This window comes from Neolamprologus multifasciatus, chromosome 10, assembly GCF_963576455.1.
Source record: "Neolamprologus multifasciatus chromosome 10, fNeoMul1.2, whole genome shotgun sequence".
NCBI lineage: Eukaryota > Metazoa > Chordata > Actinopteri > Cichliformes > Cichlidae > Neolamprologus > Neolamprologus multifasciatus.
The window spans coordinates 4,971,601-4,999,567 of NC_140448.1; the positions used below are offsets into that span (position 1 = coordinate 4,971,601).

The 27,967-nt window shown below is 41.6% G+C and overlaps 1 protein-coding gene and 1 long non-coding RNA gene across 2 annotated transcripts in view; one reads left to right on the top strand and one right to left on the bottom strand.

Moving 5' to 3' along the window:
* The window catches only part of LOC146509425 (uncharacterized), a 94,034-nt gene that overhangs the window by 43,453 nt on the left and 22,614 nt on the right, over nt 1–27,967 (bottom strand). The gene's annotated exons all lie outside the window — the stretch shown is intronic.
* The window catches only part of cxadr (CXADR Ig-like cell adhesion molecule), a 59,312-nt gene that overhangs the window by 4,865 nt on the left and 26,480 nt on the right, over nt 1–27,967 (top strand). The window contains exon 2 of the mRNA XM_085174028.1: nt 24,286–24,458. Within this exon, the coding sequence (XP_085030154.1) occupies nt 24,286–24,458 (173 nt within the window). The remainder of the gene's footprint in view (nt 1–24,285; nt 24,459–27,967) is intronic.

The window sequence follows — 27,967 nt, forward strand, 5'->3', positions numbered from 1 at the left end:
TTCTACTGGAAATGCCTTTTGGTTAAACTTTCAGCAAGGAATTTACATTTGCACTGTTAAATTTTTATTTAGCTTTAATGCACATAAAAAACAGCTGCTTGTTTAAGTGAAAATAAATGGATGGTTTTTTTTGTGCTTGTAAAGTTGTGGAGTTGTATTTTGTCTCGCATCAATTATATCGTCAGTTATATCGTTATCGCAAATTTTCAAATGTATATCGTGATAAATATTTTTGGCCATGTCGCCCTGCTCTACTGCTAGCATAACCAAATACTCTGATTTGTGGTGATGGCTTGTGCTTTTTGTTTACAAGCAGGATGCTTCGACTAGAGAGGCAGTTTATTAGTTACAGCACGATGTTAGATTCACTTTAGATGTGACCTGTGGCCTGACAGCAAGCCTGTTAATCATGCTTTTAAGGCCTCCGTCATGCTGCATTGGTAGTCTGCAGGTGTTGCCCAGAGTTTTGCGCACCTACCGTTGTTGGTGTCGATATCTACTCTCGGGCTACTCTTTTCATGCTGTCAACGTTTCTGTCAGCACCGTCAGTCAGCTGTAACACAAATGTTTTGGACTTGTTTTTCTGTTTCAAAATGAGAGCAATCGATTAATGTTTGGTTCCGAGAAAACTGAAGCCTAATTTAAGGTGTTTTTGTTGCTTGTAAAGTCCCCAAACTGGTGCTTGACAACGAGTTCAAAACGAAACTGAAGCCAATCGGCAGCGAGGGAAGCGTCTGTGCAGGTTGTCCAGAAATTTCTTGGCAATCACAGAGCACAGAATTATGCTGAGCTCGTGTGCAATGCTGAGAGCATACCACCGAACTGAAGATGCACATTTTACATTCTGATCGCAACTTTGTCCACCAAACCTAGGCGATGTCGGTGACGAGCATGGGAAGTGATTTTAATTAAGATGTACAAGGTTGGCTTTTGTAGTTGGTGTTGGCAAGTGCTTTAGATGTTTCTGCATAAAGTGACAGAGATGCATGTTACCATGTCTCTGGTATCACCCACTGGTTTGTTTTCAGAATAAACCACATTAAAACAATTTAACTGGAAATAGTTAAAATTCCAGTTATTATGTTGATATATTGCCATATTCAAAAGTGACAAAACAACAACAGTGTGTGTGTCTCTAATTCCTGACACGCACAAGCTTAAATTGAATGTGTTCCATAAATATTTTTTGCAGTGTGCACTACAAAGTAAGCAGCATTGGTTTGTTTGGCAGACGGCACGCCAGACGTTTTTCTGAAGTGTGTTTGTATTTTGGATTTATGCAGAAATCACCATTAATCAGGCTCTTAGTGTTGTCTGGGCCTGTTTCTGTCTGTTGGTGTAATGATTGGAATGAATGAATGTTTGTATCTTCCCCATCTCCTCCGAGACGAATTTGTACATATTAAAGTACGCATGGGTTTGCTACTATGTATAATATAAGCACATGTCCTACTGTGCTTCAGCCATGAGATCTTAAAATGATTTAATGCAAAGTGTTTGTAAGAATTAAGTACAAATGAGAAATACTCATGGGTAAATCACAGGATAAGATAACAATTATATTTGAAACGCTAAGCTCGGAGGTTTCATGCTGAAGACACAGTTTGCATGCCGTTAGCACCCAGTGGAGCTCAAATCACATCCCTAAAATCACCATAAGCCTTTCATGTGTGTGAGGTTTTCCATTTACATCTCTGTGACAGATCAGACGAATAAGTCTGAGGAGGAATGATGTTATCAGTGTCCTGGAGTTTAGTTTGTGGCTGCCAGCTGTTTCTCGGGGTCGTGTGTGTTTATCCTGTTCCTGCAGCACCAGGTAACAGCATGCTCTATCCATAAGCCGTGTGAGTTGGACACGTTTGGACATACAGCAGAACAGCGATACCTTCATTATTTATTTAGAATAAATTATCTGCGTCATGAAGTCAGGATTGAACAGGAGCTGATGCTGTGTACTGTACTTTAGACAGGTGCGCTAGCACATACTCAGTCTTGGTGCATAAACTACAGTTTAATACTCCCCTAACCCTTTAAAGCCGGTCGGAGCAGCACGCTCTGTTTTGCGTAACTATTTTTAAATCCCGGTACCACTGCAACCACGTGAGCTAGCGCAATAATGTTTTTTGCATATGAAACCGGAGGAGTTGTACTTACATCTTATGCCATCAGCTTGTCCTCGGTCACAGTTTCCTTCCACATGTAGCTTTGCAAAAACTGCATAAAAAGCACTTGCAGCAACAAAAACATAATATTCCAGAAACACGCTTTGCTGATCCAATCAGCTGTTTGTAACACTTCCTACATCCATCAGCGTGAACTATCGCATGTCCGCCATGACCTGGCCAAAACCGGAAGTGACGTCATTTTGCAGAAATGTAGTTTTTTACCATCAGGGCCTCATGAGCCTATACTGGTGTTTTTAAAAGTTATCTTTGACTTTATGACTTTCTGTCTGGTTTCTGGGATGCTTAGGACTCATATTGCACTGCTGGAAATAGTTTATTTTGATGCATATGCTGCTTTTTTGCAAATTTGCATTATAATATTTATTTTCGTTTTTCCTGCAGTGTATAAAAATTGGTGTATTTCAAAAATAAAACTATGAAGACACTCAAAATAAATTTCCTGTGGTGGGAAACTATTTTGTGCAACTTTTTTGTATTTACAGTTTTGAGGGATAAGCCTCTTAAATTTCTCTAACTAGAAATATATGTTAAAAAAACAAAAACGATTTTCAATTTTTTTGTAGTTTATTGCACTTTTTTGCAATTTATGTAATTACTATGCACTTAATGCAGACATATTATTAAAATTTAGGCTGTAATTGTTGTATTGATGTATAGCAACTTGAAATGCTCCCAAAAATCGCTCCACAGCATGTAAAAGTATAATATAAGCTCTGGCGGACTTGGCTCTACGGTAGGTCTTAAAGGGTTAATTCTCATGACTGAAGGAAGGAAATGAAGGAAAACAGTATTTAGAAAATAAATAAAAATAAACGATGGCGCTCAGGGAGATTGGCTCACTGATTGGCTGGTTGCAGTTGGAAATAAGTCATTAGCGTCAATGCTGCAGAGAAGAAAATAGCTTGTTTCTTAGCTCATCAGGGAAACAGTTTTTGTCATAGGTGAAAACAGTGTCCTTAGCTCTCTCTGACATGTGTGTCATTTATTTGCTTTGGTTACATAACCTGTTGATTATGCAGTCTACACTCTGCATGTCTCGCATGGGAGTCATTCTCCCAGGAAAGGTATTAGAAGGCTTCCCTGGTACTCTCTCAACCCCCTCCACTCCTTGCTTGACCCAGACAAAAGTGGCTTTACTCTTGTTTGGGTTAAGAGTGAGGCCACTGCCATAAAACAAAATAAAGCACAAAGCAACCTTGTAAAAATGTGAGCGGGCACAGAAGGGAGTTACCTGATAACCAAAGGCCGTGACAAGAGCCTGGTTGCTTGGTTACCTTTTGAAAACAGACACAGGGAGTGTTTGTGTGTGTGTGTCTCTAAATCCAGCCTCCCTCTTCTGTATATGGATCCTCTTTTATAGCAGATCGAAACTTCTATTTCAGATTCATCTAAAGGTCTTGAAACATTCACTGTTATTAGGATAATATCTGTTGTCACTTTTACGTAAAGCTATGACGATGGCAGCACAACCTGATCCATTATCAGCTCACACAGACAGTCATGACTGGAGGTCAACCTCGTCGTGACCCATCAGTCTAACGCCACTCCCTGCCTCCCATTGGCTGAAACGTGTTGCAGTCACCGTTTTCTATTCGGCCGAGCGCCTTCCCCACCCAAAGCCCCTTGTCCTTGGAAATGAAGCAGGGGCACGTAGAATCGGATTACACTCCAGGGACACCGGTGCGTCCTCCACAATCTCCCGATGGGGATGGCCGTGCATGAATATTCACAGCCCGCACGTTAATATTTTAGCACGCCAGCCCTGTGCAGGCTCCTGCTCACCTACGTAGAAGTGTGAAATACTGAGCCCACCTTTACCTCGCCACATTACCTCTCTTCTAGCTTCCATTTCGTATCTGAATTATTAAATGAACAAATTATTGCCGGCTAGAGGATAAATGAAAATGATTAATAGCGGTGCCTGTTTGAGAGTCCTGTTAATGGGTGTGAGAGCACTTTGTATTCAGAGCTCATTGCTTTTTCACAGGGTTGAGAGTGAAGCTGCATTCTGGGGCTGCTGCCAGCGCATTCTTGTAGGAAGATATATTGGCAAGGCTTATCTTGAACCCTTGGTCATAAAGTCAGTATTACACTGACGGATCATCGTCATCTTGTGTAGCCTCTGTCCAGCGTCTATAACACTTTGGCGTGTCAGTGTTGACATGGCATCATCAGCTGCATTATTCATTGTCCAATAATTGATCTGCTAGACTGTTGTTCAGCTAATTCATTTGAAAAGCTGAGGGTGAATGTTTAATATTTTTGCTCAGTAAATTGTAACGTTGCGTACCCTGTAAGCTCTTAGAATAAACTGTTATAAATAAAGTTTAGGGGTTTGAAGGCTAAGGATGATAGGAGAGAGGGTGAGTAATCGAATGATCCAAGCTTGGCTAAACCTGAATACTTCAAATGTCAGCGCTGATTAGCTCCATGAGACGAGATGAGCATGTGGATGCTGATGTTTGTCCCAGACTTGTAACATTAGCAAATGTTTTAGTGCAGTTTCTTTGCCTTATGTGGGATGCTCTCATTTTTACAGCAAGTTAGCTGGAACTATGAATCATTGGCACTAACTATAGCAATGCAGCAAAGTAAAATGTCCAAGATAAAGGCAATGCTGACATGCTGGCCAATCACAGGAGCACGCTTAGTGAGAGACTGAGATTACCCATAATGCACCACTGAACGACACAGGAAGTCATTCCTGCCCGTGGCCCCCTCCCTGGAATAGTTACAGCCTTTTTGCACACGCTCGTTTCTACTCAGTAATGTTGCTGTCGACATTCTTGATATTTATTTACAATCACCTCTGTCAATCTTTGATATTTATTATGACTTATTATTAAATCTGTAACATATTGTATTGAATAGTCTAGTCCAGGGGTCCGTGAGGGTCAGTGTCCTGCAGGTTTCACATCTCACCCTGGGTCAACACACCTGAATCACATGATTAGTTCATTACCAGGCCTCTGGAGAACTTCAAGGCATGTTGAGGTCATTTAGCTGTTTAAATCAGCTGTGTTGGATCAAGGACACGTCTAAAACCTGCAGGATTGGGGACCCCTGGTCTAGTCTGTTACTGTACTGGAGCAACTGTAACCCACATAATGTCCTTAGGGATTAATAAAGTATGCTGATTCTGAAAAACTTTAATCTTTTAGTGCAAGTGCATCTCTTAGAAGAAAAATATAAATGAAAATTGGGCCAAAATTAAATCAGCAGGGCAGTGGTTTCACTTTTACACTGTGTATATGTTTCTGTTCATTAAAACTTCTTTGGAGTAAAATGATATCTTCATTCATGTGGCCTAAGTGCATTTCCCGAGTAGTTAAATTCCCACGTCCTGTCATGATCCCTGGAGTCTTTAGAAAGTCTTTTGGCTCGTTGCACCGTTTGAAATATCATTGTCTGCCCTTTGTGTCTACCTGTTGTCAGCACACAGCCTCTTGCTGTCCGTGTAACCTGTTAGTTAAAACAAGGTCACAGTAGTGCCGATACTCTCCGCTCCGAGTCCATCAGTCATCATCGCCGCGTCGCACCGTGAGGGGGATAACCCTTAAAGCACATTTATGACTTTGCTGCTCAATGCCCAGCTTTGTGGTGCAAACAAGGCCTCGGTGCTCCTAATGAGGAATAATGGGCTCTGTGACAAAAAAGATGTTCGCCGAGACGATAATAAGGATTTTCATGTGCCTCGTATCTCAAACGAACACGTCCAGAATACAGTTTTTCTGTAGATAAATTGCACCGAAGCAAAGACGCTACAGCGCAGCAGCAGTGAAGGAGACTTGAAGGATTTCTGTATAATCATTTCTAGGGAAAGGGGGGGGGGGCATATTATATAAACAAATATATTTGTTTATATAATAACTAGAGGTGGGGGAAAAATGGATACTGTGTAGCATGGTGATATTTTGTTTCTAATAATGTATGGATACAGGGACAGCAGAAATCGATACTTTGTTACAAAAAGGTTTTTGTGCTCTGACTTCAGAGCATGTTGATCCTTTTTCTGAGCAAGAATCCTGACATTCCTTCACTGTCCAAATGTGTTTAACTTGTTTTTGGCAGCAATAAACATGACAGTTTACTTATTTTAATTTAAGACATGTTTTATTTTAATTAAGTTTAAAACTTTTTTATTTAATGTAAAATTATATTTTGTTTTAATTTATTTTCAAATTCTTCAGTTGCTGAAGGGGCTGCATAGTTTTCATAAACTGCATAGTTCAGAATAGCTATAATTGTACCAGATGGTTGATTCAGTTAAGTTGGACTAGACTGTAATACAAACCGTTCAGTTTGTCAACAATCAAACTGAAATGAGAGAAAGACTGAGTGTGAGACTTTGATATTAGATAAATGAATATTGATAAAGTTTACCTTTATGTACAGAATCTGAATATCGCAAATATTTTAAAAAATTGCAATAATATCGTATCGTGGGATGTATGGTGATTCCCACCTCTAATAATAACTAGCGTAGCATTTAAATACAAATAACTAATAAATCAAGCCTGAAGAGTTACCTGCTGTTAAATAAAGAGTTTTCCACCCTTAAAGGTTTTTAAGTTGTTTCTAATTTTCTATTGAATTTCATGCATCTTTTGCTTTATTGTTCCAAAAGGATGGATTTGCCTGTAGAGACCATCCACGACGAAAGCACTAGTCCCATTTTTCTCCCCACATTACAGGTTCATATCCTTTTTGTTTTTGCATAACACTTTGAGCTAGACGTCTCATTGAGGGTACACGGTGTGGCAGACAGACCCCCAGGGTGCTGCAGGTAGTGGTGTGCAGCTTGCTTGCTAGGTAGATGTCAGCTCGACTCTACGTGTGCTTGAACCTCTGACAGATTCTGTTGTGCAGCGGTAAAAAAGCAGGCCTATTGTGGCGTACTACTATATATTAAAAAAGTCCTTATCTTGTAAAGCAGACGTGGAAATTTACTGAGGCGATACATTTTCCTCCTCAGCTGTGGTTTACAGTAGATGTATCGTTTCCGAGATTAACATTGTGCATTGTTTTGTGTATGTCACATTATTATCAGCTAATGTGCAGGCATTGTCTTACACAGAGCTGAGTTGTGGGGCGATGATTATATTTTGTCCTCCAGCAGCGTTGCCCTCCCCCTCTTCTCCTCTAAGAACATTAGAGTTAATTGTGTGTCTAATCTTGAAAAATATTATGGCTCAGGAAAAAAGCTCCATAAGCAGAAGGTGGGGTGATTTCTGAGAGGTGGGGGTGAAGCAGCTGTTGAAGGAGCCATTTTTAGCACCTCGTCTCATTGAAAAACATCACGCATTGCCAGCTGCAGGTACGGGGAAAAAGGCAAATAAGCGGTGTCTGGAGAGAGCCTCTTTCTTCATTCGCTCCCTGTGGTGCTGCTTTTCAAGTGTGTCTTTGTCTGGCATTTAATCATCTTGTCAAATTATATACTTATGCTAATAACTCCAGTCCGTGGAAAAAATTGATTTGTGCGTGTTATCCTGATCGAAGCAGTTTTTACAGTACGATGGCTCGTATTTGACATTCGTGAATAATATTGAAGCAGTCGTGTGGTGAAATTTTATGACAAAGTCTCAATCTTGTTACGAGCGTTAAAGGAGAATTGATACAAAGAGGCACAGAATTAGATCCAGGAAATAAATCCAATTTGTTGTGACGTTCGTCGCCTCATTATCGAGCTGGTGCTAAACCGACGCCAAAGACTGTGATGAAAAATGTCAGAATCTCTAAAGAGGCCGAGTAATAAATGTAGCTTTAAATATCAGGACACGTTTTATGGCATCAAATGAACGTCACCCCTTCAGACCCAGCAGAGATTATATCTCTCGGCTGGTCTGGGAACGCCTCGGTGTTCCCCGGACAAGCTGGAAGAGGTGGCTGGGGAGAGGGAGGTCTGGGCTTCTCTGCTCAGGCTGCTGCCCCCGTGACCCAGCCCTGGATAAGCAGAAGAAGATGGATGGATGTAATGTTTGGGTTGAAGAGATAATTAATATTAGATCAGACTAATCAAGTTCATCGTTGGATAAGGATCAGATAATGATCAGTCGTTCCCGTGTAGGTGTGATTGACCTTTTCTTTATCTCGAGGGGTTTTGTGTTATATAAAGGAAAAGAGGGCTGGTTTCAACTGGTGTGTTTCTGTTACGGCGGGGAAGTTGTGATTGTTTTATGAATTCAACAGGTCTCCATCGCATTTAAATGACATTCATTTGCTTGCTATGGTTTTATAACCAGGTGTCCAGAACGAGCGTGGCTGTCTGCCATCTCCTCTCTCTCCCAGTAATCATTAAAACTGTCTGCCTCTTCTTCCTCAAGTCATTACTTCTGGCTCTTGGATGTGCAGGTATGATGACCAGGACATCTGTTACAGTTGGAATAGAAAAGGCTAAAAGTCCGAACCACAGCAAGGTCAGCGAGCCACAGCAGACATTTAATTCCCGTGTTGCATTTTACCGCCGTGCCAGGAAATCGACAGCTTGCCCAGCTGCCCTCTGAGAGATGAGACCGAACTGACATTGGCTCTGTGACTGGCTGGTTTATGATGGTCAGAACTCGCATTACTGCACGACCTTAATTAAGTGCTGCTGTTTTAATAAGCAGGCACAAAGGGGCAGCCCGGCTGCAGTTGTTGCTGGTAAGTTCCTGAGAAACCAGCTGTTAAGTGTCTTAATGGAGCCCATGTATAATTCATAGGCACATGCAGAGGTGCGTAGCTGGCTGGCTATGAGTGGAAGAAAAGACCCATCACCAAATCTCCAGTCACACACGGTGGCAGGGGAGCATCACCTCTACGTTTATTTCATTTGAGACGAGATTTATAAATGACAGCTAAAGCTGTAACACAACTCAGCAGCTAGACCTGTAGATTAATGACCTGTGAACACATAAAAAGATCCTCTGTCTGCCTTCAATGTCACCTAACATTTTGTCAACTAATACAGCCTTTAGACAGCAGTCCTGTGGTGTTCAGCCCACGTTGGTTCCTCTGAAGCTGTCGGACATCGATCCAGCAAGGAGAACTCATACTTGTGTTAGGTGTGTTTCCTTTAGAGGTGGGAATCACCATACATCCCACGATACGATATTATCACAATACTTAACGCACGATACGATATTATTGCAATTTTTAAAAATATTTTGCGATATTCAGATTCTGTACATAAAGGTAAACTTTATCAATATTCATTTTCTCTAATATCAAAGTCTCACACTCAGTCTTTCTCTCATTTCAGTTTGATTGTTGACAAACTGAACGGTTTGTATTACAGTCTAGTCCAACTTAACTGAATCAATCATCTGGTACAATTATAGCTATTCTGAACTATGCAGTTTATGAAAACTATGCAGCCCCTTCAGCAACTGAAGAATTTGAAAGTAAATTAAAACAAAATATAATTTTACATTAAATAAAAAGTTTTAAACTTAATTAAAATAAAACATGTCTTAAATTAAAATAGGTAAACTGTCATGTTTATTGCTGCCAAAAACAAGTTAAACACATTTGGACAGTGAAGGAATGTCAGGATTCTTGCTCAGAAAAAGGATCAACATGCTCTGAAGTCAGAGCACAAAAACCTTTTTGTAACAAAATATCCATTTCTGCTGTCCCTGTATCCATACATTATTAGCAAACAAAATATCACCATGCTACACAGTATCCATTTTTTCCCGCACCCCTAGTTTCCTTATCCATCGCTGCCCAGCTGGGCCTCCCGGATGGATGTGTCTGAACTGTAGAGCTTTGCTTGTGCCAGAAAACTTCTACAGTTTGCTAGTTTAAACTTTTCCACACCAAGCCAGGTAAACAATTGTGTAGGTTGTCTTTCGCTGACATAATCTACTGTAGCTGTAAGCCTATTCGAGACGCCCTTATAAGCAGTGTTTGGCTGCAAGTGCAGTCTGCTCAGGGTTCAGACCTCTTTAGATGTCATTAGGAGCCATCGGGGAGTTTGCTTCTGAGGCAGGTTTCAGGCGGAAACGCTCTGCTGCACTCACTACACACTGAGCTGACCTTGACAAATCTTCTGCAGGTGGAAGGTTATTTGTAGCATTTTTTTCCACACGAGTCAGAGACATGGAAACAGTTACAACTTGGAAATCAAAACATAAACTTTGAGATGCTGTACTCCTTAGTTTCTTATCAACAACTGACCTTTTAAAATAAGACAACTAGTAAATCAAAATCAAGATATGGTGGAAAATATACCTGAGTATATGTGTGGGACACACTGCACTTGGTTAGCAATCGCTGCAAATGGAAATCAGGAATGTGCAACAAAATTCCGGTCATGTTTTTAAAGTGGGTGATGGAAAGTTAAGAAACAACCACAGCGACCTGCGGGCTGTCGGCACGTGATTTGGCGTGATTAATGACTTGTTTATTAAAAATAACACTGTAAAGAAACATCTGAGGGGTGCACTGTGGAGCGTTCGACTTATCTTAGCTGGCTTATCAGAAGCTAAACTCCAGCCAGAGATGATGAGTGGTTGTTATCAGCTTTCAGTGTTAGCCCAGGCTTTCTGCTTCCAGCTCAGATAAAAGGAACATCTACTTCTGCACAAAATAAACAGATTGAGACAGACAAGACTCGCTCATGAAGAATATAAAACATTCTTGCAAAAATCTCCCCGGGGTAAAAGATGCTAACCCATTCCTCTCATTTTAGATTATACCACTGAGTTGCTTTGTTTTGGACAAATGACAGGAAATGTTCCTTCTTTGTTTAAAAAAATACCCAAAAAGTTCTTACAGTTATAAAGGAAAATGTTCCCAAATCAAAATGAAGTGAATTCCCGAGGATTCCAGCTTTGAGTCCGTTGTCTTCTCCTTTTAAACCCCTCTGTGTGGAGAATATTACAGTAAATTAGAAGCAGAAATACAGCATTTGTTACAAAGAACGTATGTTAATTTATTTGTTGCTTTTTCATTGTAATTCTGCAGAGATAAGAGAGGTGTGTGCAGTCTCTGCTTCATGCTGTGAAGTCCAGTTTGATGTGGGCTCAACAAATATCGATAGAAAATGTGAAGTTTCTATTTATTTTATTTCTAATTAGCTGCCAAATTACATAACTGCAGCTCGTAGCGTTCCTCCTGGAATATTAGATGTGCTCAAATCTGAGCTGGGTTTATCTCGACCGTCCAGACTCTCTGCTTTTCTTTGAGTTTGACGGGGTTATCTCACGCTTGCGTAAAGAACTCAACACGGAGAGTAAATGTCTTCGTGCTATGTCATAACAACATTTGTAGGCTTTCCTCTTTTGTACTGGATCGCTGAACTAGTGCTGCGAGTTATTTTTAACATTCCCAGTTGTGTCCTGTCACTGAACGATGTCAACAGGAGCGGTCGTTTTGAGCTCTCTCCTCACGTCGAGGCTGAGAGTGTGAGCTCTGGGCATGAATAAGCCCAGCAGTCGTGGTTAAGCTGTAACAACTGACAGTGTTTGCCTGCAGCTTCCTGCAGGGCCCACCACTCAGGTGCCTCGACTACACCTGCCTTCAAAACCTCACACTGAAGAAGAGGCTACAGCATTGAAGTATCAGGTCTGTGTTTATTTCCTGCGCTGAGCAGAAACTGAGAAAAGAAGGAGGATTATCTGTCTTATCTTTTAACAGCAGCCTTATCTGGATGTCCTGCAGCGCAGTTTCCCCCACACAGAGGACAGGAAGGGACTGTCTGTGTTGTTACTTTCACAAAGACCTCATTCTGCCTGGTCAGGGCTGCTTTGGACAGGATGAGAGGGTTTAGTCAGAAGGGAAGTTAAAACTGCATTTGAAAAGGAATCGATGTTTTAGCAGTTATTACAAACTACTTTTTTTCATCTGCCTTTTTCGCCGGAGCCCTCGGGCAACTTTCAACACCAATCAAATATGCTTTGAATAGATTACACTGCAGTCGGCCCCGTTGCCTGTTAACAGCCCAGTCTGGGCTGGATATGCAACACATTTGAAACTGTGTACTTGTTCAGTGTCCAGAGGACCACCATCGTGTAATGTCCTTCAGGCAGGAGACCTAATTTTAGACGAGAACCTGGAGGAAATGGCATGAGCGTACCCAACGACAGCCTCCAGAAACAGCCATACGTTTCTCTGCGCTACACTGAAAATAACTCGATACTTTAATCTAACGTAGCAGAGGACAAATTTGATGCAATTAAAATGTCAGCTGAAATTGTGGTCTTTTACATCGCTGGTATATCAGCTTTCTGAGGAGACTGTGGTCAGATTTAAAGTTTTAAAACATGCTGCACTCCTCCTTGGATGAACAAGGGAGGAATCCAGGAATTCATTTGAAGTCATTTCTGTTTGAATTCTTGTTGTTTTTTAGCCGTTTCTGCACCGTCTGCAGTCTGGACCGACACCTTAATCCTTTTAATGGTTTGGCAGTGCGCCGTAGGAGTCTTTAAGTCTCAGTAGGTCTTTACTTAACCCTTTAAAGCCAGTCAGAGCAGCACGCTCCGTTTTGCGTAACTATTTTTAAATCCCGGTAGCTCTGCAACCACGTGAGCTAGCGCAATAATTTTTGTTGCATATGAAACCGGAGGAGTTGTACTTACATCTTATGCCATCAGCTTGTCCTCGGTCACAGTTTCCTTCCACATATAGCTTTGCAAAAACTGCATAAAAAGCACTTGCAGCAACAAAAACATAATATTCCAGAAACACGCTTTGCTGATTTGATCAGCTGTTCATAACACTTCCTACGTTGGAATAGACGTCAGCGCGAACTTTTGCATGTCCTCCATGACCTGCCCGAAACCGGAAGTGACGTCATTTTCTCGGAAATGTAGTTTTTTACCATCAGGGCCTCATGAGCCTATACTGGTGTTTTTAAAAGTTATCTTTGACTTTATGACTTTCTGTGTGGTTTCTGGGATGCTTAGGACTCATATTGCACTGCTGGAAATAGTTTATTTTGATGCATATGCTGCTTTTTTGCAAATTTTCAGTATAATATTTATTTTCGTTTTTCCTGCAGTATATAAAAATTGGTGTATTTCAAAAATAAAACTATGAAGACACTCAAAATAAATTTCCTGTGGTGGGAAACTATTTTGTGCAACTTTTTTGTATTTACAGTTTTGAGGGATAAGCCTCTTAAATTTCTATGGTTCTATGGTAGGTCTTAAAGGGTTAACATACATGTTGTTTATGTGAGGCTGATTTATCCAAGCAGCTTTAAGTTGAGCAAAAACAGCATCTCTGCATTGAAGCCGGTACGGTGGGAATTGTTCTCAGATGAATGAGGAAATATTTTCTTATCGCACAGAAACGCAAGTCAGACTGAAATTCTTCTTCCTCTTTGTCATTACTCCCACTGAGCATGTTACACTCATCCACCTCAGACTGAGCGGATGAAACTGCTGATCTCTGAATTTTCCCACCTGGAGTTTTTTGGTGGAATTCCATCACTAATGATTGTGAGAGCAGGCTGGTTGTAATCCCTAATTTATCTCAGTGTTTCAGGAGAAATGTTCTAGCGCGATGTTCACGCTCTGCTGCTTTAAGCTGACTTCTTGAGTGTTCACCTCTCTCACATAATGAATCACACCCATGAGAAAACCTTTGTTTCGTTCACGCGCATATTTTCGTCGTTTTCTGCATTGCAAGCGCTCACGCATGCATTTGCATGTTCTATAAGCCATCGACTCTGAATCGGCTTTTAAACCTTTCTGCCCATCAACAGTCTGAATGTAGTAGCTGCGCTCTGCTGCGATTGTCTCGGTGTTTGATCAGCAGCGCTGCCTCCTGATCGCAGCTGGCTTTGTGCCCTGGGGCCCGGACAAAGGCGGGGGTGCCGGCAGAGGCCTGGTCTCTATCAGACATTTTATTTGTTTAGGGGGTCGAATAGGCAGCAGCATGGCCGTCCCCCGCTCGCATTCATAGAAACTCCTGTGTCAGGAGAGAGACACCCCATCAGTGTATCCCACTGAGACATGTGGTTTTCATTTTGTTGTTCATAGTAAGCTGCTGGAAGCTTAGAAGACAAATACCTCCCTTCTATAAACATTGGCGTTTTTCCCCCAGCAGCCTAACCCAACCCTCATTTGTTATTTATTGCATTTAAAAAGGTTTTGCTTCACATTCTTCTCCTTAACTGAACGTGTCAGTAAAGAGTATTGTGAAAATCGATGAAACACTGCGGCCATATTTGTATTTGGGCTGTACAGTAGACAAACGGCGCATATTTTAACACGTGCAGCAGATGCAGGTTTGATGTTGTTGTGTTGGGCTCATGATGGATTTAAATCCTTTAGCTGATCCACGGCATCTCTTCCTCCACTAATGGGAAGTAAATGTCAGCAGAAACGCATGAATGCGCGTCTGCTGTCACGAGGCATATTTCTGTTTTGCGCCCTTTCTCAAGTCATGCAAAATGCTTTCATGTGTTAACTAATTGCTTGCAGAGATTGTTTTTTTGCCCCTTGCAAAATTAGTGGTACATGATTTTGTAATTATCCCTCTGGCTTCTGCAACTGGGGAAAAGCGTTCCTGCTGTTTCAGTGCAACAGCTATGTTTGCATCCAGGTGAAGGTTTTTATTTTGTTTTTTTTATACCAAGACCCACCAAAAGCTTTTATTATTTAGCTCCACTGTGTTTCGCCTCTTTACTGTTTTACTTTCCTCCTCACATGGCTACTCTGGCACATTTGTTAATGTTTCCCACGAGGGTGTTATCAGTGGGTTATCTGTGTGCTGCTCCTTGGACTGGCGTATTGCCTATCAGCTTTATGGCATAGCCAGGCCCCACATTGTCACCACCTCACTCTGACACTGGGCTTCGACAAATGCTGAAGGACACAGGCCTTTTATGTGCCTGAGTCTGTTTCTACAGGTCTCAGAGATGGTGGAGATGATGGGCACTGTTATCTGACTCTTCAGAGTGCTTGAGTTAATTTGCTCTCTTCTCACATGGGGTGTAGGGAGGAGGGGATTGGGAATGGGCCAGTATTGCTTTTAAAGCTTCGCATGTAGCTTTACAGCAGTTTAGGATTGCAGAGCGTTAAGAAAATCCCCCATCCTGAACTTTGGAAAGGGGATTTTGGTGTCCACACATGCTTAGGAATTCTATGAGTGGTTCCAAGCCTGTGATGACAACTTAATTGTCCATTAAGAACAGAGCTAACTAGGGCTGCTCGATTATGGCAAAAATGATAATCACGATTATTTTCACTGAGATCTCGATTATTTGACGATATTTATTTAACAATAACAATGTGTTGAATAATGACTTTAAAGATTGTCAAAAATAATATAAAATAGTGCAAATACTGATAACAGTGCAAATGTTTGCAATATAAGAAATAAATGAAAAATGTAAACATCTATGTTTAGTGAACTTTGCAGTGTTGCTCTGTGGTGCAGCTACGACACTGTAGCAAAGTTTACACACTGTGTCTACTTGATCCACGTCTGACTCATGAACCCATAATGTTTCCACACCACTCAAGTTTTTTTTTTACCTCTTTTCAACCAACAGCGTCACTCTCCTCTCCAAATAACTTCTGCTTAGCTTTCCGAGCTTCCCTCTTAATCAGCGGTCACCAACCCCCGGGCCTCGTGAGTCGTTTGGTACCGGGCCGCGAGAGTTGAGGCTCAGGTGTGAAATGTATAGTTTTCAGGGTTTTTATCGGTTTTCAGCGTTATTTTGTTATCGTTTTTATCGTTTACTCGGTTTTCCTGGGTCTTTTCACGTGTGTTATGAATAAATCTTCTTTTTTTCGGTACCAGTACTAGTTTTATTTTGTTGTATTTATCCGCGACACCTTAAAGGCCGGTCCATGAAAATATTGTCGGGCATAAACCGGTCCGTGGCGCAAAAAAGGTTGGAGACCGCTGCTCTTAATTGTTGTGACGGGTGTTCGAAATGCAGAGAGGTGCGCTCGATTTGCCACACGGAGCAGCGCGAGAGTAAAGCACGAGGGAGGGGCTAATAATCGGTTCAGTCATTTTTAATGATCGTTGAAAGCCCAGATCGTAATCGAGATTAAAATTCGATTAATTGAGCAGCCCTAGAGCTAACGGAAATTGTCCTTTGTGGTCTCTTTCTTCTTTTGTTGCTTCCTTTATTCCCTCAGTAATTTAACATCGGTAATGGCGAGAGTCCAAATGAACTTAAATGTACGTGAAAAATAAAATCATCCTTAATCTGTTTTGAACGGTTGAGTGATGTCATAAAATACCAGGATTGTTGGTCAGCCTCGCTTTTATAATTGCAGTAATTAAGAATTAGCGCCACATTAAATGCGCATAGACGGGTCAGCAAATGGAAGCTTCACAGATACTGTATTAACCGCATCCCCCATAGGCTCGTGTAAAAGCTGTCAGACGACTGAGTAAAGTGCCTGTCATTCGTCACCCCTTCATCATTTAATGTCCAATTATGTCAAAACAGCCTTTAGGTCTTCCGCAATGGGGATTGATGCCTACTCTGTGTGGCAAGTGGAGCTTTCAGGCTGCATTACAGCACAATCAGTATGGTTCAACAGTCCCAGCCCTCTGCAACACTACATAAACTCCTGCCAAGCTCGCTCTCAGGGCACCCACATTGCTTCAAATTGAATTGCTCCAGCGGGAATACTGGGGCGAGCATTCAGAGCCGCCTTTTTTGAGCTGCAACCAAGTTATGAAGTTATCCTCTGCCATTCCCAACATAATTGATGTTCTTCAACATTGTCACAAGGGATCGGCTTGCCTGTTTGTGATGGGTAGAGCGTCTGTGCGGTTTAATGTGCTCATTCCAGAGCCCCACAGACTGCAAATGTACTGTAATGAATTGCTAATGTTCATCCCACCGTCGTCGCCTCGCTGGAAAAATGTGCCACGTTTTTCAAAAGCTCTGTCGCCGCTGTTTGTTTGTTCTTGCGCATGAGATTATTTTCCTTTCACTCGGTTGGAAATAATACTTTTTAAGATTGTTTTAATGTTTGTTTTTGTGGTTTCCAGTGAGCTCGACATATTCCACCCACAGCGCTGCTTATGAGGAAGAAATGTAAATTCACACATGCATGTCTTATTTGTCAGATTGTTTCCTCTGCCATGCACTCTTATACGTGTGTTTTAGCAGCAGGCTGCAATACATCAGACTTGATTGAAATATCAAAACACTTTAAGCTTACGTCAAACCAAATGATAGTGTAACTGCGTTAAGGATAAGCAACCCTTAAAGAAAGTAAATCTCACTGCAGCGTCCTTCACCTCCTTCGTCTAGCCAGGCTTTATTTGTAGCTGTTGTTTCGTCTAGTGACTGAAATAGTTGCTGCCTTTATCTCTCAGACTTCACAAGAAGCTTATGGTGCACTCTGACCTGTGCCAAGACTGAGGGTCTTTAGTTTGGGTCAGGAGATGTTAGCTTAGCAAATGGCGGAGCTGCTCTTTTCACCACATGTTGTCTAGAAGAGAGGAAGAAAGAAAAAACTATAAAAGTGATAGCCATGCTTTGAAGTTATGCACATGAGAAGCTAATCTGTTCTGACTTCAGATTAGGTTAGTAGTGGACGTTGCTGAGATTTATTATCTTATAATTATCTTGAATTATATAGTTTAAAATAGAGAAATTAAGTTGAAATGTGTTAATTTTAAAAATTAACCTTTTTCCATTTCTTTAAAAACATGTCTTTCATTTCTTTTGTGCATTTGAGTCTGAAAGTATATCATTCGAGGATACATTCACAGTCCTGAGTCAGGCGTTGGTGAGTGGTTACAGCTGTGGGTCGTCTGCTAATCGGAAGTTTTGCGGTTCAATCCCTGCTCCTCGAATCTGCATTTAGAAGTATCCCGCAACGTTACTCTGCCTCGCCTCTCCTTCACTGAACACAACTCCCCCTCCTCCCCATCGCTTCACCTGCAGGCAGCGACAAGATGGACACGGCAAACGCTAACGAGCTAACCGTGTTAACGAGCTAACCACGCTAACGAGCTAACCACGCTAACGAGCTAACCGCGCTAACGAGCTAACCGCGTTAACGAGCTAACCGTGTTAACGAGCTAACCGCGCTAACGAGCTAACCGCGCTAACGAGCTAACCGCGCTAACGAGCTAACCACGCTAACCACGCTAACCACGCTAACGCCATGCACGGCCTGAAATCCTTTCATTCTCTCAAAAATCGACAGCGCGCCTTATGTATGAATTCTAGTTGTGCTTGATGACCGCAAACCGATTTTATGTGATACACAGCGCTCAGCAATCTGGCAAAAATGTTTTAGTTCGACTTTGCTAAGCTATGGAGCTGCAGCGCTTGATGGATTGTCGGAGCATTACGGCTACCGAGGAGCCTCGCGGAGTGATACGTACTGTGCTTCAACGTAATATTACCGTATTGTGTGTGTATAAGGACCATAAATGGCACCTGTTTAGAGACACGGTTATGAAGCCGATTTCAAACTCCAGGCTGTCAGTCACGAACTTGGAAAGAGAGCAGCTGTGAAATCTTTGTTATCACGCTCTGCGTCTTTTAGTTTACATTTTGACTGCACAATTGTGAGCTCTTTGTTATGCACAAAAACAACATAGTTTTCTTTTATTTGTGGAGCATTATTATTTAATAAATGCTCATAATTTATTTTTGAGTAGTTTTTTTCATGTACATCTGCGCTGTATGTTAATAAAAGTGTCTGTGTGACATCTGGGACACAGCTTTGACTAAGAACTCTCTTTTTGTTCTTACCTTATGGCTTTAAAGAAATATCGAGATATGAATTTTGGGTCATATCGCCCAGCCCTACTGAAGGGTCTGATGTACTACTGGGAATAGTATTGGGTAGTCTAGAAAGCTTTGCGTACCAAAGGTCTTGTGTTTTGCCTGTAGACTCAGTGTAATCATAAGCAGAGACGTGTTTGTAGAGATGAAGAGTACAGAGTCCGAGACTCCTCCTGTTAAAGGGGACACTGATGGACAGCTGCTAATGTTGAGTTAGCGAGTGGGTGAATGAGGAAGTGCTGTATGGCCTGGCAAACTGATTGAAGTCTGCACTATGAGACGGTGTCTGTTACTTTGTAACGAAACCACGTGGATGTCTGAGTCAGCTCGAGCCCCATAAACACTTTCAAATGCTGAAGTTACATCAACTTCTTTTTATGAATCTTCCTGCCGCGTCCTCCTGCTTAACCTCTTTCTACCTCTCTTTACCACACTCGCTGACTCGCTCGCTTTCCCCCTCGCTTCCTCCCATGCAGTCTTTTAAGCACCACGGCAACCTTCTCGGAGGGATTGGTTGCCAGGAGACAGGATTCGCTCCCCATTGTATGCTGACAAAGGTGGCGGTGAGGTGGGGGGGTTACAATCAGCAGGACTGTGGAGAGTTGGAGGCCTGTGGGACTGGCGCTTTACAATTACGGGTGTGTTGGAGACAGAGGCTGGGAGGGACAGAGAGGGGGATGAGTGAGTGAGATAGTGGTAGTGGGGGGGTACGGGGTGGAGCACGCTGACACCCTAAATTCCTTCTGCTCATTCATTCCTGGTCTCCCAGTAACCATGCTGGGTGTGCTGCGTCAGACAGCGAGTCGCTCACAGAGGCGCAGACAGCCACGAATAGTTATTAGGATAGACTTTAATTAGCCAGCATGCACTCCCTCATTGCTCAGCTCTCCTCCTACATGCACACACAGCACACATCTTACTACAATGGCAGACTCTGAGCTCAAGGAAATAAATCTGTGGCTGGAGTGTTTGCATGACTGCGTTTACAACCAGCCCATTTTTCATAGTTTTCCTTGGACTTTAATGATGGCCTTCCTTATCACTCGATTATATTACCCTCAGGGAAGAAGGCCTGTTTACTTTTGCTCTGCTGCTATTTCTCTTAATAAACACTGAAGCTCATCCTATATAAGCCGATGATTGTATGCAGCACCGCTGAAGACTTTGACCTCAGTGAGATCATATCTGTTCTGATTGTGGTGTTTCCTAAATACAGTATATGTTGCTCAACACTGTGTGAGCTACAAACAGTGTGGTGTGCCTTATGAGATAAGAAGGCATTTTTTTCCTGTTGGTAATGTTGAAATCATAACAATGAGCTCAACTGAGATGTCCTAGTGTATTTCTAATACACCCAGTGGGTAAATATTATTCATTTGTGGTAGGGCTGCCACGATTAGTCGACTAGTCACGATTACGTCAACTATCAAAACCGTCGACGACTGATTTAATAGTCGACGCGTCGTTTGAAGCTTTGTAAGATCCCAAAAGACGCAGGAATAAGTAGTAGGATTTAAGAGTGTAATAACGGACTGAAACAGAAGATGGCAGCACTGCATGTACAAGGATGCCAGCTGCCGTTAAACCCCGAAGAAGAAGAAGAAGCTGTGTCCCAGAATTCATAGCGCAGCCCAGCTCAGTTTACAACAATGGCGGCAGCTAGTTAGTTTTAATATTACTCTTATTATTCTTTCTGGGTCACAAAATAAACGTTTAACATATTTTCGGGCGAGAATGTAGCTGTGTAAACTTCAAATATCTGCTCAGTTTATCAAGACACCACATATTTTCAAAAGCGCTCCGACGTTTTCGGAGACGTCTGTTAGCCACTAGCTCGATAGCTAGCCGGGGGCTAGGCTCACTAGAGCCGTGAGAACACCGGACTCCCGGCTAATCGTTTTCAAACCCACCGCCGTCTTTCACTACTCAGGTTAAATATATATAAGTCACTTAGATAACTTAAAAATGTTATTGTTTGGCTTTTTTCAGTATTTTATTTGTTCCTGAGTAAATCGGTTAGGCTGAGATTAAAGTTATAGTTTTTACACAGCTGAATAAACGTCAAGCAGACAGCTGATTATCAGAAGTGTGAGATGCTCAGAATTTACTCCGGTGTCCTGTTATATTTTAGATAGCAAGGAGTTTATTAAACTTCACCGAAACAATCTGCAAATTTCATTAAAATTCAATAAACTATCATCTTGTCTTTATTTTTAGTTAGCACATACCTTAAACACTTAAAGCTGTAAGCTAATGATAGTTATATAAGAGCAGATGCTGCTGGTGCAATAAGCTGTAGTTTTACGTCCAATGGATGATTATCTGATTAGTCGACTAATCGCAAAAATAATCGGTGACTAGTCGACTATCAAAATAATCATTTGTGGCAGCCCTAGTTACGTTACACATTTAATGTCTGAAAAGGGCTTATGAATACTCAGATTACCTTATTTGCATTGCACTTCCTCTACTTGAGTTTATACTTCCTGAAGCAGGATTAAATGGATTTATCTCATCGTTGGGGGGAAAGCTGCGTCTGCATGTTGGGCTTGATGAAGAATTAAGAATACACTTCCTGTGTTTTCTTTATCATAACATATTCTGTAGCCTATCACAGAATATGTTGTCATTGAGGTGTACAGGCAATCAAATGTGTCTGCCCGTTGAAGGTATAATGTCCTGAAATGGCATTTTTTCTCATTTGTGTGGTGCGTAATGAAAAAGGCCTCTAGCTGCACTGTAATTGAAACAAATGCTACCCAAGGCTGCAGATAGCTGCCATTGATTCAACAGGTGCATCATTACTCATCAGAGAAAGCAGTCGCTGCGATAAACCTTTCCAGCTGATTATTTTTCTTTCCTCTCTAAGCAACTTTAAAATGTGCTGCAGCTTCTTTAAGTGTTTGATGAATCGACACGGCGTGCCTTAGTGCAGATGCCAGGCTGAGGATCCGCTTTGACAGTGACAGACGCATATCTAGCTTTTCTCTATTTTTCTCGTGCTTCTGCTGAAGGCGGTGGATCGTTCCCATCAAGGGCATCTGTCAAAATCTGTGGGCTGAAACAACCAGCTGCAGCCCCGGTGGCCATGGGAATAAAACTGAGCTTGTGCTATCAAGTGCTCATGTTCTCTGAGCTTCAGCAGTAGTGGGTTGGAGTCAGATTGTCACTCTCTGCATGTGTTTAAGTTTCATTCTTTCGTCTACCACAGGGGCATGAAGCCACTGAGGGACTTGTAGCTAACGCTTTCTTTACCTTGAGAGCCTGGAAACAGTATTTCCCCTGCAGTGAGCTGTCTCCAACATCAGATATCCTGGTTAACCCTACTGATGACATTGAAACGTCGGGGTTAGGCATCCGCGATCAGCTGGTTTGGATAACAGAATACTTTGAAGGTTAAACAATGAATTGTAGTGGTAGTAGTGACCCTCTATGGCACACGATGCACTGAAACACTGTTTGTTTGCTACATCTACTAGGGCTGCTCAATTAATCGAATTTTAATCTCGATTACGATCTGGGCTTTCAACGATCATTAAAAATGACTGAGCCGATTATTAGCCCCTCCCTCGTGCTTTACTCTCGCGCTGCTCCGTGTGGCAAATCGAGCGCACCTCTCTGCATTTCGAACACGCGTCACAACAATTAAGAGCGGCGGTCTCCAACCTTTTTTGCGCCACGGACCGGTTTATGCCCGACAGTATTTTCATGGACCGGCCTTTAAGGTGTCGCGGATAAATACAACAAAATAAAACTAGTACCGGTACCGAAAAAAAGAAGATTTATTCATAACACACGTGAAAAGACCCAGGAAAACCGAGTAAACGATAAAAACAATAACAAAATAACGCTGAAAACCGATAAAAACCCTGAAAACTATACATTTCACACCTGAGCCTCACGAGCCCGGTACCAAACGACTCACGAGGCCCGGGGGTTGGTGACCGCTGATTAAGAGGGAAGCTCGGAAAGCTAAGCAGAAGTTATTTGGAGAGGAGAGTGACTGCTGTTGGTTGAAAAGAGGTAAAAAAAAACTTGAGTGGTGTGGAAACATTATGGGTTCATGAGTCAGACGTGGATCAAGTAGACACAGTGTGTAAACTTTGCTACAGTGTCGTAGCTGCACCACAGAGCAACACTGCAAAGTTCACTAAACATAGATGTTTACATTTTTCATTTATTTTTATATTGCAAACATTTGCACTGTTATCAGTATTTGCACTATTTTATATTATTTTTTAAAGTCACTAATTTAATAAATTGTTATTGTTAAATATCGTTAAATAATCGAGATCTCAATTGCAGTGAAAATAATTGTGATTATCATTTTTGCCATAATCGAGCAGCCCTAACATCTACACCTTGGAAGCTGATTTTTTTCCTTCCTTTGATTTTAATTTTTGCTGTTAATGTGTGTAAACAGTTGCCAGGTTTGGCTGCTGTTCCACCAAATACGTTTGCAGATTAGTCCGCTCCATCTGTCAGTTAGTACATGAAAGGAGCTAAAATGAGATGCAGATGTCGCTATGGACAGAAATACCCAGTAGATACATTTAGTTACATGTGTTTGATGCTATTTTGCAGTATTTTTAAGTGTAACACATTTAAAGCATTTTTTGGAGCAACATATTGAGATAATTTTTTTTTTAAGAAGTTCTCCCCCTGCTCGTTGGTTGGACGGTGGCAAGCTGTCAGAAGGATTTTAATACATTGAGGCGGCATGTGACAACTCCATTCTCTATGGGCTGTGCTCCTGCTAGAGCTTAAATCTGAATAAATATATATAATATTATAATTATAATATTGAATAAAAAATCTTAACCCAGATGATGTCGCCCTGGAAATTATGTTTATTCATTCTAAGAATAAATGCTTAAGAGGCTGCTTCAGTTTGTCTTTATTATTATCACCATTCGTTCAGCTAAGCTATGATCTGCTGTGTTAGTCTCGCTTTACATTGTGCAGATGTAAAGTGTGTATATATATGAGACAAATAAAGATGCAAACATGACATGAGTTGTAAATAACAGACAAGCAAAAATAATTTCCTTTGCTGTTTTATATTTATTTGTTTTTCTGTCAGTACATTTAAACCCTCTATGCTGTGATGCAGTGTTTTTAGCACAAGGCTTGCTCTCTTTACTGAGGCTTAGTGCAGTCACCCTTATCACAGACTCTAAGCTCTTTGGTCTCAGAATAAAAACTCCTAATTATGAAAAACATGCTTTATTCTCATTTTTAGGCCGTCTTTCAAATGATGTTAAACAGAATATAAAGTCACCTCCAAAACTGTCAGTAAGCTCACGGTTAACAGCTCTTGCAAACGTCGTTGTCCTTGTGTTATTATATATGTTGCCGTTAGTGACTTTAATTAATGCTCTTCGCTTCCAGGGTTGACCTCAGGTCTAGAGATCACATCATCTTCAGCGTCGACGCCCACAGAGGTGGCCAGCGGGCAGAGCGTGAAGCTGGATTGCCAGTTCACTCTGGCTGCTGAAGATTCTGGACCACTGGATATTGAATGGAGCTTGGTGGCGTCTGACAACCAGAAAGACGACCAAGTGGTAAGTGTTTTAAAATGAAAATATGTGTGTGCTGTCCTTAACCCTTTTAAAGCCGGTCAGAGCAGCACGCTCTGTTTTGCGTAACTATTTTTAAATCCCGGTAGCTCTGCAACCACGTAAGCTAGCGCAATAATGTTTTTTGCATATGAAACCGGAGGAGTTGTACTTACATCTTATGCCATCAGCTTGTCCTCGGTCACAGTTTCCTTCCACATATAGCTTTGCAAAAACTGCATAAAAAGCACTTGCAGCAACAAAAACATAATATTCCAGAAACACGCTTTGCCGATCCGATCAGCTGTTCATAACACTTCCTACGTTGGAATAGACGTCAGCGCGAACTTTTGCATGTCCGCCATGACCTGCCCGAAACCGGAAGTGACGTCATTTTGTAGTTTATATTCCAAATGTAGTTTTTTACCGTCTGGGCCTCATGAGCCTATACTGGTGTTTTTAAAAGTTATCTTTGACTTTATGACTTTCTGTGTGGTTTCTGGGATGCTTAGGACTCATATTGCACTGCTGGAAATAGTTTATTTTGATGCATATGCTGCTTTTTTGCAAATTTGCACTATAATATTTATTTTCGTTTTTCCTGCAATGTATAAAAATTGGTGTATTTCAAAAATAAAACTATGAAGACACTCAAAATAAATTTCCTGTGGTGGGAAACTCTTTTGTGCAACTTTTTTGTATTTACAGTTTTGAGGGATAAGCCTCTTAAATTTCTCTAACTAGAAATATATGTTAAAAAACAAAAACGATTTTCAATTTTTTTGCAGTTTATTGCACTTTTTTGCAATTTATGTAATTACTATGCACTTAATGCAGACATATTATTAAAATTTAGGCTGTAATGGTTGTATTGATGTATAGCAACTTGAAATGCTCCCAAAAATGGCTCCACAGCATGTAAAAATATAATATAAGCTCTGGCAGACTTGGTTCTATGGTAGGTCTTAAAGAGTTAATTCATGACGGTCTCTGGGTCTCTGAAAAGAGCTTGGGAAGCTGCTGAAGCCCTGACAGCACGTGGAGATCCTCCATTTAATGGCAGCCTCGTTCAGTGTTTAAATGTGAAGCCATGAGGAGTATAGAGATTGACAGACCACGTGACTTTCGCGCATTGCATGCCGGTAACTCGTGGCAAAACAATCCAAGTACCGCATCAAATGCAAGCATTTGCAGCACCGCAAAACGTTCATTCTCCGGTTCCAATACCTTCTTGCTTTTTCTTTGCCCCCCAAAAAAGTTATGTACAAAACGAAGGAGAACAATGCCGGACCGTACAAAGACAGACTTGATGAAAAGTCAAAGAAAAGATACGAGGAAAAAATCAAAGGAGTGAAAGGGTTAGACCCTTACGAGCACACAGAGTGGACAAAATACGTTAGCGTGCTGCCCAACTTTCACCACGCTCATATTTATAATAATACGGTTCTTGGAGTGAGTGCATACACTCATGAAGTTCAGTAACTTCAGGTCACTGCATCAAGCCCAGGTACAGTTTACCGACGGATGGGTACAGGACCATGAAATGCACCGTGTAGAACGAAAGACCATCGTATGTATCATAAGTTTACCAGTCTCACAAATCGTCTTCATAAATACACATTCGTTAACCGTTTATTAATAGGACCTTTGAGCTCAACGGTAATTAATTAGTAGTGGAAATAATTTCTGGTTCATTACAGAAATGTAGCAGTGACAATAATATTGTATGCTGTAATCGTACTGGGCAATTAGTGATAGCATAGCGCCACAATTTCTGTTCAGCGCCAGACTTGCTTGTAACCTATATCACCAATTATGTTAAGAAAAATGACATATTAACTACTACAAAACACTGACCTTTGTGGAAATGCTTGGAGCAGACTAACCTGTGAGCTGGATGTTCTGGGACGTTATATTTGGTCTTTGAATGGCTGCAATCCAGGCCACCTGTCGCCTCTTTTTACTTCAGAAACATGGCTCGAATAATTTCTCTTCAACGACGTAATCGATAAAAGAAAAACGATCTCTTTACCCGTCGGCTTCATGGCTGTCATGCGACCGGCTATTGCAGTTAATAATACAACAGCTTCTTGACAGTTTTTTGTGTTTCTTTTTATCGCTGTGTAACTGATTTCAATTGAAAGCCTGCGTGCGCTACTACCTCTTGCCACGAGTTCCCAGAATTCTTTGCGGTTTTACCCTTGAATGACGTCACATTTTCAATCTCTATTAACTATGTCTGAATGAAAGAATGCCATCACTTTAACAGATGAAGCCAGCGGAGTGCCTGAAACAGCCTTTAGAGATGGTTTCTACTGTGGGACGGTCCTCTCCTGTGGCTCTCTGCTCTGCCACCTGTCACAAAGCTTTTTCATCCCTCTCTCCTTTTTTTTCTCCTTCCCTTGCGTCCTTTGGCTTTTTTGTGAGCCAAATGTTATAAATGGGTCACAGCCTCATCATTAGGCATCTCTGTCCTCCACCCACTGTTGTTTCTGTCTGCAGTCCCAACCAGCCCCCCTCTCAGTCAGGTACAACTGACTGTCTGTACATTTCTGCCTTTAACTCTGTTTCTTTTTGCTGTGACTCATTAGCTAGAGTGTGGGAGGAAATACACGTTCACTTAAAAACTATGTGATTGTGGTTTTTAGGACGGCCTCTTCCTTGTGTCTGAATACAGCTGCAGAAATATATCAAATATCCCCCAAAAGCCTTTGAATCCACAGTTTATTGTCTTTATTACGTGCCATTTCGCTGGCTCCATGTGCACATGTGTTAATGTTTCCAAACCTTGGGAGGGATTTGGACAAGTCGGACGTCTCTCTCTGAACATATTTGTTCTCCTTGACCTATCAGATTGTTCTCGCTACATACGCACGCTCAGATTTGTGTAGCCGTTAACCAACGTGAAGTCGTGCGCACAGTAAATTCTTTGTAATTAGCGGCGTGTTAACTCCAAATTGCCATTTTTAATATATGTGACAGTGTTCAATAGAATTAGGCCAGCCTGCTAAAAGCAAAGCTGCCGGAGTCGGAGCAATGAGAGTTTTTAGCCAGAGGCTCGGAGCCTTTGCTCACCTGAGCTGTGGAAATCCAGACAAAGGGAAAGGCTGCTGTCAGATAATATTTTTAAATAGAGAACTAGTCTGTAAGATCAGGACACAAGGCCGGGGTTGTGTGGCATGTGTGGCCTATGCCGGTGACCTCATTTGAAGCTTTAATGTGCTTTATGTTTGAGCTTTTCTCAGCATCGACGTAGTGGCAGCGCCTTTTATTTGACACATCCTACATATCGTCAGGATCTTTTTCAGGGTGGTGAAGCATAGCTAATGCATCCTGCTTTGTTAGGCCTCGGTGTGAGATGCCAGACATGCCTACAGTATCAGTCATTTGCATTTGGCTCTCATTGCCTGGCTACAGAGCGGCTGAAGGGAGGGCGTGCCCTGACTGAGTATTCGCCACCAATGTGAAAACAACAGCAACAGAAAACAATTAGGAAACCTGATGTGAGCAGGAGA